At 36.6% G+C, this 21,754-nt stretch overlaps 1 protein-coding gene across 2 annotated transcripts in view; it reads left to right on the top strand.

Annotated features, from left to right (window-relative positions):
• The window catches only part of LOC139731964 (regulating synaptic membrane exocytosis protein 2-like), a 207,513-nt gene that overhangs the window by 51,153 nt on the left and 134,606 nt on the right, over positions 1–21,754 (top strand). Inside the window, exons 2-3 of one of the 2 annotated variants that reach the window (XM_071642835.1) lie at positions 7,915–8,122; positions 16,755–16,787. In XM_071642835.1, the coding sequence (XP_071498936.1) occupies positions 7,915–8,122; positions 16,755–16,787 (241 nt within the window). The remainder of the gene's footprint in view (positions 1–7,914; positions 8,123–16,754; positions 16,788–21,754) is intronic. The other variant, XM_071642836.1, reaches the window with a different exon arrangement.

Raw genomic sequence — 21,754 nt, 5'->3', positions numbered from 1 at the left:
GATTTTGAAGTACGGTCTCTGTCATAAAGTGCAAAATAATACCTTTTAAATTATATATTGGTCACTACATATAAAGGTGCATTTTTGAAGTTATGGTCAAAAGAAGCAAAAATTTTCTTATTATTCTCTTTATTTTTCTTGACCTTTAATCGCAAATATCTCCATTTGGCAAATATGGACTTATCGGTTTTTGCGAACAAACTCTTCATATACATGTATATCTATGTACATATAAATATGTTTATTTTACATCAAAGATTCTTAATATATAATTATGCACTTTAGACACAAGAAAGATAATTCTGCGATGTGTATTCTATGCAAACTTTGCTTGATTGATGCACCCAAGTTTATCATGAAGAGAAGTGTATCTCGCCAGTTCATTCCAAAATCCTTCTCAAGCTCATTCCTTTATCTATATTCCTGTTCAAACTTTTCTTACTGTATGCCATGACATCTCCAGCAAAGTGGTTACATAATTGAAAAACTTGATGGATAGAAGCGAAGTTGTTGAATATTGCTCAATGCTCATCAATTACAACTTTTTATCTTAAGGATAAAACCTTTAACTGATCTTGGCTATCTCAGACATGTCCTTTTTTTCTGTGATGATAGATTAAAGGGAAGTTTTCTTCATTTCTTTGTATGCCTCCGCCACGAAGTGTCGCCGGAGGCATTATGTTTTCGAGTTGTCCGTCCGTCCTTCCGTCGGTAATCAATTTTGGTAATCAATTTTGTGGACAGCGTAACTAAAAAAACGTTAAAGGTATCCTAATGAAACTTGGCATGTATATGTATAAGTGGGCGAAGCTGTGCCTACCAACTTTTGTCCATACTTTCTGAAGGGGTAGGTTAAGAAATCTTCCAGTGCTTGGGAAAGTCATTTTTAAAAAAAATTCCCTTCATACTTTTGTTATATTGTTCTGCTACATACATTAATTGTTAGTAAAGGTCATATTCTGAGGGAGATACATCACACATAGAATTGACCAAAACCTTATAAAATTCATGTAATAATGTCATATTTTGAACATACAGTCCAATTTTCCTCAAACTCAGCTTTTTCTTTTCACAAAATTCATATGCATGTTCAATGAAGCTCCCCTTTAAGTACGTAATTTTATTACTTCTGTTGCTTTATTGTGGACAGATGTTAAAGCGACAGCTGGGATGCCGTGTCAAGACGTTGGTCGATCCAGATAATGATATCACTGTATTATAAAATGCCTAAAGTCACAAAAGCAGCATTTTACAATATCAAGTGATGAGTAAGAAAAAGATGAGGCTATTTGAATAATTTGACAATTTTGTCTAAGCTGATAATCCACTCTATTCCCCTGCATACCATCATTTTCCTTGTATCTTTTTTTTTTTGAGGGAGAGAGAGAATGAGAAAGAGTCATATTATCTTTGTGGGTGGCTGCGCATCAGCGCTGGAGCGTGATCATAAAATATCACCCGGCGATTCGCAACGCTGACCTCCGCTGCTGCCCATTTCCAACCAGCGGAATGCTACGCTTCGAAAATGTAATATATATCAAACGAAGGATGGATATATGAATATATATATATATATATATATATATATATATATATAGAGAGAGAGAGAGAGAGAGAGAGAGAGAGAGAGAGAGATATATAAATATATATATATATATGTGTGTGTGTGTATACATTAAAATCACCAATATCCACTGTCCAACTTTTTCATCACGCTATGTCCACCCATCCCTCTCAGCTCTTCTCTCTCTCTATCTATCTCTTCTTCTATCTCTTCTTCTCCCTCTCCCTCTCTTCTCTCACTCACTCTGTCCATCTTCTCTTCCAGTCTTCATTATGTTGCCTTCTTCATTTTTTCCTCCTAATGCTTTCTCCCCTTTGCATTCAGATTCTCTTTCTCACCCTCCGTCTATCCTTTGAATGTCCTGACTTTGTTATCCTGTCTCAAATGCTTTCTATTTCTCTCTCTCTCTCTTCTGTTTTTTTATCTTCAAATCTTTGATTCTGTTCTTCTTTTGTGAGAGATAGAGAGGGGGGATATACATCTTGAGTCCATTAGCACATAAGTAATGTAGAAAGTTAGAGGAATACATTAAAGGTCCTGTTTACCTTTGGGAATAGTGATTAAAAAATTTTTCAAGATATGACATTTTATGCAATGTGTAGGTCTGTTGTACCACAAAACATCCTGTTTTTTTTTTTTTGCGATAAAGCCTAAAATATAAGGAGATATCTGTATTTATCTCAGTAAAATGTATATGTAGACAGTTTAGTGTGGAAACATTTTTATTATAAGTATTGTTCACATTTTGTATACTTGATAATACTGAACATCAATTTTACGAATTTAAGTTTTTACAGTGGTTGTTTGTATCCCTAACTCACATTTTAGAACTATTTCAAAGCACTATTGCTGGGTTTTTGTTTCATCTGCAAATATTAAATTATGCCTTTAACTCACTCCTTACAAATTCTAAGTAACCATAGTCCTGCAGGTCAATAGGTCAAAACATACATATTGGGTTAGAGAGAGAGAGAGATAGGGAATGAGATACATAGACAGTCCAGAGCACTTAGGGAATAGAGAAAGTTTTAGGAATATATGAAGAGTTTGTTCGCAAAAACCGATAAGTCCATTTTTGAAGATTTTGAAGTACCGTCTCTGTCATAAAGTACAAAATAATACCTTTTAAAAGATATATTGGTCACTACATATAAAGGTACATTTTTGAAGTTATGGTCAAAAGAAGCAAAAAAATTCTTATTGTTTTCTTTATTTTTCTTGACCTTTAATCGCAAATATCTCCATTTGGCAAATATGGACTTATCTGTTTTTGCAAACAAACACTTCAATCAACGCATTCCTTGCGCAATTCTAAAATCCCAAAGACTCTGTCCATGACTTGTTTAGTAATGGAAGTCAATGAGTTAAAACATATATATTGGGTAGGAGAGAGAGAGAGCAAGAGAGCAAGAAAGAGGAAGAAAGAGCAAGAGAGAGCAAGAAAGAACGAGAGAGAGCAAGAAAGAGCAAGAGAGAGCAAGAAAGAGCAAGAGAGAGCAAGAGAGAGCAAGGGAGAGCGAGAGAGAGAGAGAATTGGGAATAGAAGAGGAAGAGGTAAAAGAGAGAGAGAAAAGTGATGTGAAACCATCTCTCACTCCGAGGGACATATACCATCCCGGCATGCTTGACCTGATCTCAGTTATGAAGAAAGTGCTCAAGTGGAATGGAATTTGCTAAATGGGATACGGGAGTATATATCGGAGATAAGTTCGGGCATATCGCTCTGGGTCTTACATTCCTGTAGTCTTTGCCTCTTTTTGTCTCTCTCTCTCTCTCTCTCTCTCTCTCTTCCTCTTTTTCTGTCTCTCATGCTAGAGGCAGACAAAGATAGAGATAAAGAGAGACATATTTTCAATATTGTATCCTCTATGCTGTGGTCTTTTCGGTTTAAGTTTTTGCCAAGTTCTGTTTCATTGAGGTAATGACCACATTCTTTTTTCTTTTTCAATGAAATTATGTTTAACTTCAGGGATTTTGATAGGCTTAATTAAAAAAAAGGCTGCCTTACTGGAATTATGATTACTTGTTGTTGTTGTTGTTGTTGTTGTAGTTGTTATTGTTGCTCTGTTCCCTTTGTGTTCATTACATGATCTGAGATTTTGGCTTTGTTTTGGTTATACGTTTTTCAAGTCAGCTTCGTATTACCGAAGCATCATCTGTCATTCTATAGAAGTGTAATATGAAAAATCTAACCCTTCTGATAGAACATCAAGATCATATTTTTATGTATACTGATATGACAAGTTTTACTTTTTAAGCATAGTTGCAACTATTGTGCTGTATGTCACACACTACTGTTTTATACCCAGTAACTTGAAACTATGTTGTTGTTTTTAAAGGACTGTCTAAGGTAAATTTTTTAATGTGTTTCTGCTGTCATTTTCTCCTTGTCTGTATTTTCTTTTTTTATTATCCTTTATGTTATAAACCATATTCTATCACAGCAGAACTGCATTGAATGCATCAGGTCTACAGGCAGAGATCATATTGTATTAGATCTAGAACAAAATTGTTTTGAAAATACAAACGTGTATGAGCGGCAATTCAGGAATTGCCTAATGTGAGCAACTCTGTGACATTGGTGAAAATATGAGCTTTATTGCACAAACTTCATTTTCTGTGAAATATATGAACAATGACCTGCCTGAAGTCAAATTATAGAATCATGCATATCAGCTGTAATTTCAAGGGGGAAAAAATGGTGTTTGATGAGATTTGATTAAACAGGGCAAAGTTATATGCAACAGAAAAACAAAATAAGTTGTTATTCAGGGAAAAATTGATGAAGTTCATATAACGGTGGTCAGTAAATACTTGAAAGCATATTTCAGATCTGCTGCACTCTCTCCTTTTGTTTATGTAAGTAGTATGCTTTTGTATTTATTTCTGTGTTGATTTAAGTAAATATCTATAATAAACATATTTGTAAATGTTTTACATATGATAAGAATGACAGCACAACTATGAAAACTTATATCCAAGGCTGATACATTTTCTTGATGTAAGATATTCAAGCCAATTACTAGGTGGCACAGCAGTGTGTATCTTTTGATATGCAAGGACCAGTTGAAGAGAGAAAACAATGGTGTAAGAGATCAGCTCTGCAACAATAGCAGCCATGTCCAATATGATAGATCGTCCAGCCTTTGTCCGAGCCAACTGACCCTTTCACTAGGCCCCCGGTCACCACAAAGTGTCCCCCCATTCATGTACAGTATGTGGGGGGGGGGGGGGGGGGGGGTTGATGCAATGAGTAACCGGAGAGTGTATTAGCGTTCTGTCATCTATAATTCAGCAGGGATTGTTCACAAACACCCTATCGTGTCCGTAAGTGGTTCTTAAAAGAATACCTCCCTTTGCATGCCCCTCCCTCCCCCCCCCCCCCCCCAACCGCAAAATGGAGGTTGATGCAATGCAATGACCTTTACTAGTACTCTGTGTGTGTATAATGTGAAGGCATATGCTGTATAGATGTACATTTGTGTGCCACCTGTTAAAAACTGGCACACATGGCTTACCTCTATTCACAGAGCTCGCTGCAACTACATAAGAGAAAGCTGAACGATGATATTGTTCAACTGCCCCCTTCAAATTGATAGGGGGCAATTGATAATCAATTTGTTAATAGACCAGTCTGTTGGGCATGCCAGTTTACAGTCATGAATGTATCTAATATGTTGTGATGATATAAGTAAAAGAAATTGTCTTTCTTTTTCTGGTGTCAACCATCATTAACTGGTAGAATTCATCTCACCAGCATTGTCATCAACATTAGCATGCTTGGGCTAAAGGTACCTGTAAGGCAACCTTAATTGTACTGTGGGTTCTACATATCTTTATACAGAAGTATATGCCATTACTAGTACTCTTGAGTATGTTTTCCATATTAGTCCTTTCAAATCTCATGGTTGTGTGATAAGAGTCAGTTGCATAATCCTGAGGATGTGATATTTTCAAGACTAATTGTCACAATTTTTGGTTTGACCAATTTTTGGTAAATCTTTTACAGTCAGCTGGTGTGGCATTTCGCTTCAGAGATGTTACCCGAGACTTCTCAGTGTCAAACTTTGATGTGCCTTGACTATCAAGTTTTTCAGCCCTGGTCAGGTACAAAAATGGAAGGGAAATGCAGAAAGAGAAGAAGAAGGGGATGAAGAAGAAGGAGAAGGAAGAGGAGAAGAAGAAGATGATTTAGAAAAGAAAGAAAAAAAAGAATATAAAGAAGTAGAAAATGAAGATGATGAAGAAAAAGAAAAAGAAAAAAAAGAGAAGAAGCTGAGGATGAAGTAGAACATGAAGGAGATTATAAAGATGAAGAACAGAAAAAGAAAAGAAGAAGATGAAGAAGAAGTAGAAAATGAAGGAGATTATAATTAGATGAAGAAAAGAAAAAGGAAAGAAGAAGATGAAGAAGAAGTAGAACATGAAGGAGATTATAAAGATGAAGAAAAGAAAAAGAAAAGAAGAAGTTGAAGAAGAAGGTGATCATGAAGAAGAAGATATGACCAGTAGCAGAAAAATAATGGGAAGAATGTGAACATTTATTAGCCGTTTTGGGATTATTTGCAAATTTGTGAAGAGCCGTCAAGTGCGCTAGCGATGCATGCACTTTTATTACGGGGGTACTGTGCTGCCTCATTAGCTACGCTAGATGAGAGAAACATGTGTCCACTAGAGTCCAGTTTTACATGATATATTTGTTCAAACCTTTGCTTGGCTGAGTGGGGAAAAATTTCTACCACTGATACTCGATGGGAAAGCAGTATCCCTCTCATTCTTTGTTGACATATTTATAATATTTTAACTTTTATAGGAGGAATATTTCATTTGGGAAAATTTTTACTCCTTTTTGCCTGTAGTAAACTCTGATGCATATCGTGATTTTTTTGTTTTGTTTTGTTATGAGAGATGGCTGGGCAGCTTTTGTAATTTACCTTTTGGGGATGTTACAAATGTATAATGGTTGGTTACAGAAATAAATAGATGAATACATCCATGTTTCATACATGCATAAACTGCTCAATCATCTCTCAAACTTCAGAGGTTATGATGTGGAAATATATGTACGCTGTATATATATGTATATATATATATATATATATATATATATATATGTGTGTGTGTGTGTGTGTGTATAAGTTATACTGTGTAGGTATAGGAAAATATATGATACGAATAATTTATGAGTTGTGAGTGCATAGGGCACGAATATCACACGAGGCGCGAGGTAAGCCACTGGTCTATTCAACAAGGCGCGTAGCGCCGCGTTGAATAGACCAGTGGCGAATCTCGCGCCGAGTGCGGTATTACGTGCCCCAATGCACGAACAAAATCATAAATTATTCGTTTTTATACAACACCTTGTCCACAATAACAGTACTAAATTAGTGACCGCCAACTCAGGAAGGCCCAAAAATAAATGTAACAATTAGGCCGAGAATTGTAAACCACCCTGTGTACTGCTTTCAAACACTCGTCATGATTCGACCACACAGTCACAGTCAGGAATCACAAACTCCGCAGGGTCTAGCGTTATACCCATTCTACGGTAACGTTAGATCGAGTTTAAAAATAGGCCTGACTGTTAGGCCGATCTGAGATGTCGGTAGATCTAGTAGTAGGTCTAGACTTTGTCTATTTCTGAAAATGATTTTGTAAAAAAACACAGAAAAATAATCAAATTACGGTTTCTCAACTTGAAATGAAGTCTTGATTTTGGGATCACTGTGGTCCACGTAGCAGATCAGAGTCAAAAGTAAAAACACAGCAGTAGGTATAAAGGCAGCAATACATGTAACTAGCTAGGTAAAGTAGCTGCGCGTACACGTATAACGTTGCAGTACTCCACGCCGCGCCTGCCTGGTCGACTGTGAGACTTACCGGCAGCGCAGCAGTGCAGCCGGCCAGCATGTAATGTAGTTTGCTGGCGCTTTGCTGCTGTGAGCCACAGAACTTTGGTGAGCGGCCATGCATTAGTAGCCCCCCGCGAAGCCGTGCTATAGTACCTTTGAGCCGTGCAATAGGCCCCTGCCAGGGGCCTATTGTATGGCTGTCACTCTCAATGAGTTTGATAGGTATTTTCTATTGAATGTCATGTGACATGTTCTTGGCCAATCACAATTCGACATCATTCTGAGGTGTTGTATAAACATATATGTTTATGTGTTGCATATGTGCGTAAGTGCATCAAGAAAGATATATGGTATGCTTGTGTCAAGTGAATCCATTTCAAGAAAGTGTGATGAAAGCCTTGCATATTTGAAACCAGTTTTTATGTACAATAGTGTGCATTTTTTTTTTAGTACAAAATGTTTTTTTTATTTTATTCCTTCATTCTTGTACTTTTCCAGCTCGCTCCAAGAAGACATCACGCGGGCGGAGCAGAACGTGAAGTCCATCAGCGAGGAGAACAAGACAAAGAACGCCCAGCAGAACGGCGCCGTGTGTCAGATTTGCCACAAGACGAAGTTTGCCGACGGCGTGGGCCACTCCTGCAACTACTGCAACCTCAAGTCGTGCGCGCGTTGCGGTGGGCGGGTCACGCTACGATCCAACAAGGTATAAACCACCTTTTCTTTTTTCATTGCAGTCCTATTTCTGTGATTGAGAACCCCAAATTCATGTAATCCTCAGCATAATATATGCTCTCATAATCATTTGAAATGAAGATCTTTTGACTGAAGAGCTATCTTTTCCAGCAACTTTGTTAATGATGTGTGACACATTGTGGGAGTCGGGTGCCTTTGAATGTTTTTGCAGATAGATGGTGCTATATAAATGCTGTTTGATCGTCATCATCATACAAGGTTGTATATTGTTATATCATCCTCTATGGCCCGAATTCACGAAGGTGGTACCTAAATGAAACCATGGTTTAAACCATGGACAAAAACCATGGAGCGCCAAGTGTTGCACGGAATATTTCGTTACAAATAGATCATTTCAAATTTATGAAGTTCTTCCGTCGTGATGTTTTCATTGCAACTGATTGACAAATTGCCCTACATCGACGTAAATAAGCACTGAATTGATCAGTGTTTTAGTAGTAGCCATGATAAAAAAAAAATCATGGGCGTACATACTCGAGCAGGATTCGAACCCACGACCTCCTGATCACCGGACAGGCGTCATCTCCACTAGACCACCGAGCTTTCGCCCGACAGCAAGTGTTGGTTCTAATCCTTATAGCATGCAGCGGGTACTGCTTTTGTTATTCAAATAATAGATCATTTCGTTGACAAAAAGACTGTTTTGTTAACGAAATTATCATTTCGTGGATGAAATGTTCTTTTAGTTACAAAATGTTGTCATTTCGTTACAAAATATTTATTTCATCGACGAAATGACTGATTTCGTAACGAAATATTCCATGCGACACTTGGCGCTCCATGGTTTTTGTCCATGGTTTAAACCATGGTTTCATTTGTACCACCTTTGTGAATTCGGGCCTATGAGTGCTGACTGTCACAGAATAGATCCATACCATTGTACACACTATCCAAAGTCCCTGGCGCAGACAGGGTCAAAGAACAGATACACTGAACATCATGTAAATTTCTCTCTATGCCTATCACCCTGATTGCACTGGAGGCATCATTTTCAGATTATCCTTTAATCCTTTGAGTGTTGTGAGTGCTGATTGGCATGGGAAACTCCATAACATTGTACACACTGTCTTAAGTTCATTTCACTAAATGGTTTAAAGGGATCGTAGAGTTTTGGTTGAGACCTAATTTCAGGTTTCTAACATTTTTTGGTGAGATAATGAGAAACCTCTTATGAAATATGAAAGAGCATGTAATTCCATGAGGAATTCAACATTTATTTGATGAAAATTGGTTTTGAAATGGCTGAGATATTCAAAACAGAGCGATTCTAATTAAGTGTGGAACCCACATTTTATTACGATCGCTTTGTTTTACTTTGTTTTTGGATGTTTCAGTCATTCCAAACCCGATTTTCATCAAATAAACTTTGAATTCCTCTTTAAATGGCAGAGCTCTGTACTATTTCATAAGTGTTTTCATGGTATCTCGCAAAATGTTAAAAGCCCAATTCTCATCTCCACCAGTACTGTACCATCCCTTTAAGTCATTTGTTGGATTTTATTTATTTTGTGGCCAGGTACATGTATGTGTGCTCCATGAGGTGTATTATATGTGGACTGAGAAAATTTTTGGCAACATCACTGGAGCTTGACTTCAGCTGAGAATTTCTAATGTTTATTGTGGCTGGGGCGACAAGACCTCGTATCTACAAAATGTCAAATGTTCAGGAGAGCCAATAAACATGGCAGCCAAGGCACTGTATCAAATGGGAGAGCCTTTCCTTTGACATTCCATGGTGGTTTCATTTTGGGGGGTAAAACAGCTAGGATTTGGACTGCACATCACTGAACTGATTATCTGACCATTAATCAAAAAAAAAGGTCATTTTCACCAAAATTTCAAATACGAGGTCTTGTCCTGCAGCGACGTTGTGATCCAGTTGTCACTATGGAAACAGATGCTTTGGAATGAAATTATTGTGATAAAAGGGATCAAGATCATGGCCTTTGTACTTCTACCAAAAATCTAGTTTTCTGACCATAGCTTCAGCTGGGATAATGTAACTTTGTACAAAGAATACCAACACATGTAACTTTTTTAGAATGAATAGACAGTTATTTGGTTGAAGTTACAGGATGTAAGGTCAAATTGTAAGGTCAAAGGTCACAAAGCTATAGTTAAAGCCTTCCTCTTTCCTGCTGTAAATGTTTAGAAAGTCTAATGGGGACATACATTTGTGTTGTAGTGGATGTCAATAATGTGAGCAATGTAAGTAGATATATAGAGGTCAGCACTCGTAAGTCAGTGGTCAAGATTAATGATGTCCACTGTAAATGTAAATGAAGGGTCATTTATACTTGTTACCGAATATAATGATTAGTTGAGAAGTTGCCAGCGTGCATCCAAGTCAGTTGCTTAATGTTGATCAAGTCAGTTGCTTCAGTCTAAATTTTGTATTAGTTCCAACTACATGACATGATGAATGTTCTATGTTTGAAATACACCTACTGCATGTTTATACTATGCATATATACACAATAAAATACATACATACATACATACATACATACAAATATATAATACATACACAAATATGTGATATGTCATCACAAATTGCATGTAATATTGGAAAAATAATTTTTTAGTTTTTGGCAGATCTGAATTCGTTAGATGCTATCTTAAGCTTTAGACTGATGTTTGATTTGCCCCACTTCATCACATAGAAATATCTTCAAAGAGAATGAAGAATTAGACACCTGTAAAGGATATATTGCCAGAGTTGGCTTCACATGCATTTTTCTTCCTTTTACTTTAGGAGCTGGATTAAAGAGAAGGGTACACATTCCCTGGTGGTTTTAGCTTAAGAGGGATTATAAGTCTTTGATATCACCTGGTTGAAAAATCATCAACATGAATACAAATATATGAAGAGTTTGTTTGCAAAAACTGATAAGTCCATATTTACCAAATGGAGATATTTGCGATTAAAGGTCAAGAAAAATAAGGAGAATAATCAGAAAATTTTTGCTTCTTTTGACCATAACTTCAAAAATGTAGCTTTATATGTAGTGACCAATATATCATTTAAAAGGTATTATTTTGTACTTTATGACAGAGACCGTACTTCAAAATCTTCAAAAATTGACTTACTGGTTTTTGCAAACAAACTCTTCATATCATGATATACATATTTGTATCTGTATGTGCTTTAATTTTATAGATACACATAATCATATAATATGTAATAGTGTGTAGACAGTGTTTATTTTCTTCAAAGTTATGCTTAAAAAAGAAAACAGATGGCCAACTGCAGTAGTGTCCACTTTAGTATTATTATCAATCAAGAAGTTAGCTTTGAATGTTTTAATGGTATCCTATAATGAAGTGCATTAATACAGATGTATAAAGAGGAATCGTAGTATCCTTTGTAGTAGAAGAGAACTGATGCGAAGTATACCAGCTAGAAATTGAAGTTGTTTGCACTCATTTTTGAGTGATTTATCCTCCAGTTTTCTGGAGGTGGAGGGGAGGGTAGCCGACTTTGTGTTGAGTTTTTCAAACTAGAACAGCTTTGGAATGAGCTGAAGACTGCATTCACAGCAGTGAATGGTACGGTCTATCCAGTTTTTAGTCCGCATAATGTGAATGTATAGATGGTAGTGCCTCTGAATGCATGTACTTTTACTGTATGTTTTCTCTGCTTTGAAGTAGATGTCTGTCTGCGGTGGCAGTGTGGGTAGACCTGGGGGGGAGGTGAAGTGCTCTTTAGAAGTGGAAGCTTTTATAAAACTAGTACTCCAAAGAAACACCAGGATTGGATTTCAAGGATATTGGCCAGAGTCAAACCTAGTCTAAATAACGCAGAATGTACAGAAGCTTCACTTTTTTTGGGGGGGGGGGGGGGGGGGCATGGACCATAGTTTATGCTGCCTCCATCTGACTGGAATCATCATAACTTAAACAGGCTGTGGGTTTTAATGGAGGATTTTAAAAGTTGATAGCAATTTGAAAAGAGAACAAATACAGTTGGAAATGGAAGAAGAAGAGGAGGATGAGGAGGAGGGAGGAAGTTTATTTTCTTTTTAATGCCCAAGTATTATGAACCCAACAGGATAGGCTTGTAGTTGAAATTCTTGCTTGTCCTATAGATAAAAGCAGCTTACTTTTACTTGCCAGAGATATTTTATGTGTGTGTGAGTGTGTGCAGGTGCATGATTATGTGTGTTAACCCATATCAGTTGATCTATAGGATATCCTATATAGTTTGCCTTAACACAGATCTACAGGGTAATCCATAGCAGAAATAATGATAATGTCATAAATGGAGCTTTTAGATAGCACCTGAACTCTGACCTCTGCATCCCACAATCCCTTACCTCACTTCCTGTTACTATTGTTTGGATGGGCAATCACTTTTTAGAAGTTTACAGCTAACAGAATAGGTCTACATCTACCTGAGATCAAACAATGTCATAAGCATTCTTAATTAACTCTAGTCCTATCCATAGGTTTATGGGTTAGACCACACTATTCATAGTCCACAGAACTTTACTTGTCAGTTTCCATTCAATATTTCTTCATATTTATAAGCATCAGGGGCATATACCTTATGAGATATATACAATTCGAAAGCTTACATGAAAATTTTCAAAAATGATAAATTGTCTTTTTGTATAATGACTTATATTTTTCATAAGTGAATATGTGATATCATTATTCATAAATTTGTATTTCATAATCAAGTTAATATCATGTGATGTCACATGATTCAGCAGACTATTCTGATTTACATTTTATATCAAAGACCATTTTTTCTCTTTCAATTGATATATAGTTTTCCATAGTTTTCTTCTTGTAAGTGTAAGTGACATCATTGTGAAATTGAGAGAGTACAGTTAATAGTTATATGAGTGATTGTGGTTGAAATAATCTCGAGCGCCAACAGCTTCTAAATTGCATTAAGATCCCAGCAGGTGCATGTATGGGTTATGTGGATGACTAAATAGATTTATGGCAAAACGAAAGTTCAATAGAAAGTAAGAATATCTACACTGCTTTAATAGTTTCAATACCTTTGAAGTAGGAGAGTGAATTTAGAAAATTACTATCTGAACATGTTGCATCTTCCCTTTTATATACAAGGAAGCAAGAAGGAGAAAGAGAGAGAGAGAGATAGAGAGAGGAAGAAAGAGATGAAAGTAAGCAGAATTTAAAGATTTGATATATTCAATGTATAATGCATATTGCATTTAAGAGCATTATAGGTATGCGTATCATGATGATCACCCAGATTGCATGTGTGAACTAACCCATTTATTTTAGCAAGGTGTGTTCTAACTCATTTATTTTCGCAAGGTATGTTCTGTCAGTGGTTCCTGTATATGCATGCCCGTCTCTCTAGATCATGAAAAAAAGAAGAGTGTGATAAAAGTACTGATGATGTATTCTAGAGGAAAATGCGGGGCCCTTGTCTTCAGAGGACCATAGTATACATGCATGTTTCTAGCACAAGTTTAGCATGAGAGGCAGTCTGCTTGGAATTGAGTTGGAAAATTATGGACTGACTAAAGTGTCGTCACTGTACATACCATCTAGGAGCAGACGGTATTCATGAAAGAATTCAACTCTCATCTGTAATTAAGTATTGATAAAGTGATCTAAGGTTGTGTATTGCATTGTTGAATGCTGACTTCTGTAGATCTCAGAACAATGTATTGTGATTAGTGAAGTCTTGCATAAGGTTTTTTAAAAAATCCTATTTGCAAGAGAAAAAAAATATTCACAAGAATTGAGGCTTAGATATTTTCTTTGTGATATTGATAATTGTGCAAAAAGTTCTCATCTATACATCAGGCAAAGTTTGCATATTTCTGCCTGTTTATGGTAGAACATTTCTTCTTTGTACCATTGTGAAATTGCATGTCTGCCATGTAAATGTAGATTACATTGATTTTTCCTGATGTTAAGACTGTAGTAGAACAGTTCTTTTCTTCCTAGGAATTTGCTACATACTGTAAAAGTGGTTTCTTTCGCGTACAGGAACTTTCGCGGTTTCCATCAGTGTGGACTTTTTCGCGTGTGTTTAAATTTGCGGTCAGTAATGATAGCGTTGTATAAGCGACGAGTTCAAAACATTTTCGCGTGATGTTAAATTTGCGGTTCAACCTCAAAGCGCGAAAAGCGCGAAAATAAAACCACCGCGAAAGAAACCACTTTTACAGTAGATTCCTGTCACAATTTGCTTTTGCTCTGTGTGTGTGTGTGTGTGTGTGTGTGTGTGTGTGTCTGTGTTTGTGTGTGTTTTGGATATCTATAATGCACAGTGTACCACATAGGTTTTTATTGGTTGGTTTGGTTTCAAGGGACCATAGTAGTCTGCTATCAAGACTCCTTGTGAGCTCTACTTAAAAGAGGAAGCAATACAGCGAGAACCGAACAGACTTGAAATTCGGCCAGCGCAAAACCTGTCCATTTTCATGGAGTGAAAGTGCAATTCATGAATAGCATGGCCCTGTCGATGATTAACCCATTAAAGACTAGTCCCGAATATACGCGGGCAAGTGTCTATAGGAAATGTGTGTTATGGAGAAATCAGCTCGTCCTCAATGGGTTGATATACAGATAAGACATTTTATGTCCAAGCAGTTGAGATCTACCCCTCATAACCACCCATGTTGTCAAATCTACCAGTGATTTTTTTTTTCAAATTCCGATATTGAGAAAGTGCCACCATTGTATTAGCCATTCTATTGCACTAGATGCTGCAACAGGCTGTTAAAATACAAGTTTAATCTGAGACGAGCAAACCCATAGCTTTCATTTAGAATTGTTGATGAAGCCAATAGGCAAATAGAAAATGATGCCATGGCTGATCGGGTGTGGCCACGTTTATCTGTCCAGATTCAATACCTTCAGGTGGACAGTTTGCTACAATTGTCTGGATTTGTGCTCTGGTGATATCCTCTTAACCCGTTGAGGACAAGTCCGGAGCATACTCGGGCAGGTGTCTATGGGAAATGCGTGTTGTAGCAAAATCAGCCCATCCTCAATGGGTTAAATGTGGCTGCAGCGGTGGAGGAGAGAGTACTCTTGTCAAAGAAAACCAAATTTTCATCCCGCCTGAACATCGTGGCTAAAGATAAAGAAAAGTCATTTTTAAGTTGCCAAGAAGAAAAAAAAGCAACATAGTATCGAGAGCCGTAGCAGAGGAAGGCGTAGTATAATTATGAGGAATGATATGGTAAAAATGGTATTACAAAATTTTCAAGTTTTATTGTTATCATGCATGGCAATTTTTTGGCTCCTTTTTTTTTTGGGGGGGGGAGTGGGGGGTTATTTGAATCGGAAGGCACTGAAGTGTTCTGCAAACGGTAATACTTTAATAACATTCCTAAAGTGTATGTGTGTGTGTGTGTGTATGTGTATAACCCATAGAATACCATGCTAGCCATTTTACTGGCATGTAGGCCAGAAGTTGTAAATTGCAAAATTGTAATGGCTTTCCTTTATAATTGTGTTCAATGTGATATGCTTCTGTTTCTTCATTTCATGAAAAGAAATATCTTAGCAGTATCATGTCACTGTATGCTGCAGTCACTCAGTTGCTATGGATTGGACCAAATGTAGGGTTGATGAACCTTTGCGTCTAATGGGTTAAGTTACATGATATTAAAGCAGCTGTGCAAGGATAGTGTGTCTTCATATTGCTGCCCTTGTCAGAGAGATACAAGTGTATTGCCTCAGCTATCGCAATATTGAGCAGTTTCCACGCAGATGCACATATGTGTATTAGCCTTCCAAAGGTCCGTCTTTTTTGAGGACGTCAATATGTGATGGTCGGTTGATGTCACAGTTGCAACTCCTGTAATACCATCTTGTGGGCGAGACACGTTTCAGAAGATTTACCAAGTGTGCAAATACATGGCATAAATATTTTCATCTGAATATAGTAACCCACGTATTACACTGTTCTGACTTCCTTCATATTTGGAGTCAGAAATAGATGTATGATGCATAATTTGTTTCATAAGAAGACTGTTTTTCCTCTTTAAAATGACATATTACAGTGTGAGGGATGAGCTAGTTCATTTGTTTACCGGGTGTTCAACACATGACATCAGTATTTGCATCAGAAAAGTAATCCATGCATTACACCATTCTGACTTCATCAATGTTTGCAGTTAGAAATAGACGTATGATGCATAATTTGTTTCGTGAGGGAGGAGCTAGTTCACGTAACCTAAATCATTTTTTTTTTTGCATATTAAATCTTTCATCACTAATTTGTGTGCACCATCATCTCACATCACAAATACGACCTGCACCAGCTGCATTGATTATTTACTTTGAATTTTTCATTTATCATTTGTGATGAATGTATTGTGGTATTTAAGTTCCATTTGTATTATCTCGTTTGGATTTGGGCCATGCTTTTAAACTTCATCTTTGCTGTGGCTGTATACATTATGCAAATGTGCCTTTGAAATGCATTTGGATCATAACGACTTTCTGACATTGATTTTTCATCCCCCAATTTCATCATGTTTATCTTTGGCAGTGCAAAGGGTTACCAGACCCCTTATTTCTGTTTCTTCTTTCTCTCTCCATTTCTTTTTATCATTATCCTCTCTTGCATACCATAGCCGTCACCTGAAAAAGCTGCAGGCAAATCGGAGGTATTGTTTGAAGTCCATCCAAAAAATTGTCTTCTAACCGATGATATAATCACAATATATAACCCCATCCTTTTACTTCCTAATTGTACACTCTAGCGTAGAGAGCAGTTTCGCTGGGTGCTATTTTCTGTTATAATGCATGTTTTTCTCCTCTTCTTAAACCTCTCCTTCTTGTATACACCCCTAGCTTATTCCTGTATAATGGATCTATTTGTCTGTAATACTTAACTTATCCTCACTTTAATAGTATTCTTTCCTTTCTTTTTTGATGCCGTTGCCCAATCTAGACTAAATGGTTGTGTGTTCACGAAGTCTTGTGTTAGTGGAGTGCTGAGGTATTCATGCTTCTATTTTTACTACAGAGAAAATACATGAAATAGTCGTAGGTCAGTCTCATAATTCTCACTGACTGGCAACACATTTCATGTGATTTGAACATAAGTATTTTGGCAAGCTCTTATGTCACCAAACCAATTTGAATTTTTGCACCGGATTTGAATGGCACAATATGCCCCTCCCTTGAGATATTACCGTATAAATTAAATGTGCATAGGCTTCTGATAAAATGATATGCGATGGTTCTATGAAGGCCGATATAGTGCAGTGTTTTTCTCCTGGTATGATGTTTAGGTGGGGTAGATTTTTTCTCTCTTTCGGTACTGCCAACCTTGTGAAAATTGCATAATATCAAAAAGGTTTTTTTACTGGTTTCTGCCTAGACTCACTCACTCGAAGATGACAGCTACTGGCATTGCAAAGTCATGAATTATTACCGAAAGTTTCAATCTGTGGTTTCGAAATGCTATTTTGAGCACGTAATAAGTCCCCGCGACCGTGTCTCCCTGCTTTTATTCCTCCCTTAATAACGCTTCAGAGCCCTCAATTGGAACTGTTTCCCGATCTCCCCCTGCCCAGCTCTCTCAACATCAATTTAATATGTAACCCCCATAAAAAGAACCCCCAAAAACAAAACATAAAAGAATTTATATCATGTTCGTCCCACAGAAGTGTGTCCCTGATGTTCTTTTGGTGATATTTCATAGATCAGTTTGTGTTTGTACCACCTGTTTTGTCACCCACGATCCTGTGGTTTTCTATACAAACTTTCTATGTAATGAGGCTACAGCCCACGTTTGTCCTTGTGAAACACCCCATCACCGAAAATTCTATTCAAAATGCTGAAAGGTTTCCTTTTGTGTCACTTTCGTTGAAAAGCAGGCTTCATAAAGCTTTCATCGGCATCTGCTAACATGTTGCCTATTTATGTATGTACTTATTCATTTATTCATTGACATGCTCAGCTTTTCATCTACTCCATTATTTATTTATGTATTTTGTATTCATTTATTTATTGCACTTCCAAGAACATCAACAATGACGACTAAAATGTTGAGAGTACACAAATAAAAATAGTATACATACAGACATCAACTATTTCCTGCTCATTAAATTAGAATCAATATTAAGAGTGCAAATCTGGAGATTCTCATTGGTTGTTGATGTGAAAGCATCAAAACAAACAAACAATGTAATTAAACTTCTTGTAGAGGTTAAATTACAAATGTACCTCTAGGAGGGAGGGGGTTGTTTCTGTTAATCTGAGTGTAGTAGTGTCCCAAATAACAGGAAACATATACAAATAATGCAAGAATTGTTTAAAATAGTTTGGACTGGCTTAGCCACAGTCAAACTTCTTGTAGAGGTTAAATTACCTGTACGGGGGGAGGGGGTTGTTTCTGTTAATCTGTAGTAATGTCCCAAATAACAGGAAACATACAAATAATGCAAGAATTGTTTAAAATAGTTTTGACTGGCATAGACATAGTCAAATTTCTTGTAGAGGTTAAATCACCTCCACGGAGGAGGGGGTTGTTTCTGTTAATCTGTAGTAATGTCCCAAATAACAGGAAACACACAAATAATGCAAGAATTGTTTAAAATAGTTTGGACTGGCTTAGCCACAGTCAAACTTCTTGTAGAGGTTAAATTACCTGTACGGGGGGAGGGGGTTGTTTCTGTTAATCTGTAGTAATGTCCCAAATAACAGGAAACATACAAATAATGCAAGAATTGTTTAAAATAGTTTGGACTGACATAGTCATAGTCAAACTTCTTGTAGAGGTTAAATTACCTGTGCGGGGGGAGGGGGTTGTTTCTGTTAATCTGTAGTAATGTCCCAAGTAACAGGAAACATACAAATAATGCAAGAATTGTTTAAAATAGTTTTGACTGGCATAGACATAGTCAAATTTCTTGTAGAGGTTAAATCACCTCCACGGAGGAGGGGGTTGTTTCTGTTAATCTGTAGTAATGTCCCAAATAACAGGAAACACACAAATAATGCAAGAATTGTTTAAAATAGTTTGGACTGACATAGTCATAGTCAAACTTCTTGTAGAGGTTAAATTACCTGTGCGGGGGGGGGGGGGGGGGGGGGGGGGGGGGGGGGGGGGGGGGGGGCTGTTTCTGTTAATCTGTAGTAATGTCCCAAGTAACAGGAAACATACAATAATGCAAGAATTGTTTAAAATAGTTTTGACTGACATAGTCACAGTCAAATTTCTTGCAGTCATAGTCACGAATTACCAAAAGAAATGGGAAATTTGATAGGATTGGTAAGTGATCTTAAATTATGTCATGATAGCCAAGCAAACATAAATTGTTAATGAAGATTGAAGATTTTTACCAGAGCACTTAAGAAACTAAAATGCTAAATGATTAACAACTTCACTTCTAGCAAAATCCATATTGGCAGGTTTTAAGCTACCACATTACTCCATATTCCACTTCATTCACAGAAATAAAGTAAAATCAAGTAGACAATGTAGGAGAATTTTCATGAGGATTGAAAGTAAAATAATATCAGGAATTCTAAATGTCATATATGTTTTGGGATTGTGCTTTTAATGCAAAACAGGGCTCTTGCAACTGATTGAAACATTTCCCTACATTGAAGTAATTAAGCACCAATTTAATCAGTGTTGAGGAATAGCCGTAATAAAAATCATTGGCTTAAAGATATTCATGCTGGAGATGCTCCGACAAGTGTGCAACCTCCTGGATATGTATATCTAGTGGATAGGACACCTGTCCAGTGATCAGTAGGTTATAGGTTTGAATCCTGCCCTAGTATGTCTGCCCATGATCTTTATTGTGGCTACTACTACTGATTAATTCTGGGTGTATTTACCTCAATGTAGGGCAATTTGTCAATTAGTTGCAGTAAAAAAACAACTCGACGCAAGGATTTTCATTCATTTATTGAAACCAGTGCTGTGTTGTATAAAACTATAGTAACTCTACAATTAATATCTAATATGAAATCAATGATAATCATCGGTGACATTTTAGCTTTTTGATTGGCTGTAAAACTGGTGTTACCTTTGTAGTTACCATTGATTGAAGAGTAACCATCTGTCTTAACCTGTTGAGGACAAGTCTCAAGTATGCTCGGGCAGGTATCTATGGGAAATGCATGTTGTAGCAAAATCAGTCCATCCTCAGTGGGTTAAAGATATATAGTTTCATGCAACAGGACCCAGAAAAGCACAAACACAAAGACATAGTTTTCTAAACATTCATACAGCACCAGTTTGGTGTGATTCCTTCATCTACAGGGAATGTCATTTAAATAAGACTCATAAATCAATAATTTCAATGAGCTTCCACTGAGATTTCTGTGTGCGTGTGTTTTTTTGTGTGTGTGTGTGTGTGCCAACGGTCTATTTCAAATTGAAAGGAGAATTTATCCCAAGAATGTTGAATTTGGCAGTTGCTTATTGAATTCAAGTGCAAGTTCAATTTCAATTCATTTCTGAAATCCTTCTTTGAAGAAAAAAAAATTACGCACAAAAATACAACAATGATACATTGATTTTAGTAAAAGAAGATTTTCTGAGGTAATTCAAGATTTAAAAACAAATTTGATTTGAGTCACGAAGTGCACAGTTTGATTTTACTTTTAGATACAAACAAAAAATGAAAATGCTTGAAGAGATCATAGATTAACAAAACTTGGGGGATCTTTGAGAGAATCCTTCTTTTTCATTTATCAAGGGAGATGTATGAATTTCAAACCTCATCATTACACCTGATCTGGAATTGTGGAAAGAATACACACTTTCCCCCAAAAATGTACTATTTCTTTTATGTGTGATGCCTCAAAGTATACAAAAGAATTGTGCGGAGGATTCATACAGTTCCACATTAAATAAATTGAATAAATTGTGACTTCACATCATGAAGGATAGTTTTGAGATTTGTACTCAATATCAGAAATGTTTTGTTTTTCTAGTATACTTCTCAAAAACTTTTATGAGCTACTCTGAGTAGCATGTTAGTGTCATATTCATCTAGAGTAGATTGTAACATACCCAATCACAAGTAGGAATGGGCCTATATAAAGAAGTAATTACTCTAGTTTCCTAGAATTCAGACAATTGCAAACTTATTCAGTTTTTCTTCAGAGGCTCTGAATCTTCCATGGTAACCTTGAAAATTTTATGATGATTGCGATTTATACAATGTGCAAGAAATGAAGAGAAGAATAGAATAACTGTACAAGAAATAAAGGGAGACATAGAATAACAACAAAAACATCATGTGAAAGACTTATTTTGGGGTAAAATGATGACCTATCTCTTCAGCATTTAGAAGTATCGATGTACAATTCTGGTGTGTAGATTATTGTCTAGTTTGTATCTTAAAGGTACAAACGTACTATTCTAGTCTTCCCTAGAACAGAACATTTCTAGAATAGTTGTGTCTATCAGTAGTTCACAGTGTGTCCCTTGTTTTTCCTCTTATGTTGAAGTGAAGTTCTATTTTCTGACCTTTCCACTTTTATATTCTCTTCTTTGTTTAAACTGTTGTGTGCTGTGAGTGGCAATTGACACAGAAAACCTCATAGCATTGTATACAATGTCTAAAGTGCCTGGCACAGAAGGGGTTAATCCTTTGTGTACTTT

This window comes from Diadema antillarum, unplaced genomic scaffold (assembly GCF_040938485.1).
Source record: "Diadema antillarum isolate AM-2024a unplaced genomic scaffold, OU_Dant_1.0 seq00000389_RagTag, whole genome shotgun sequence".
In the NCBI taxonomy this organism is placed as follows: Eukaryota; Metazoa; Echinodermata; class Echinoidea; order Diadematoida; family Diadematidae; genus Diadema; species Diadema antillarum.
This window is presented reverse-complemented; position numbering and strand designations above follow the sequence as displayed.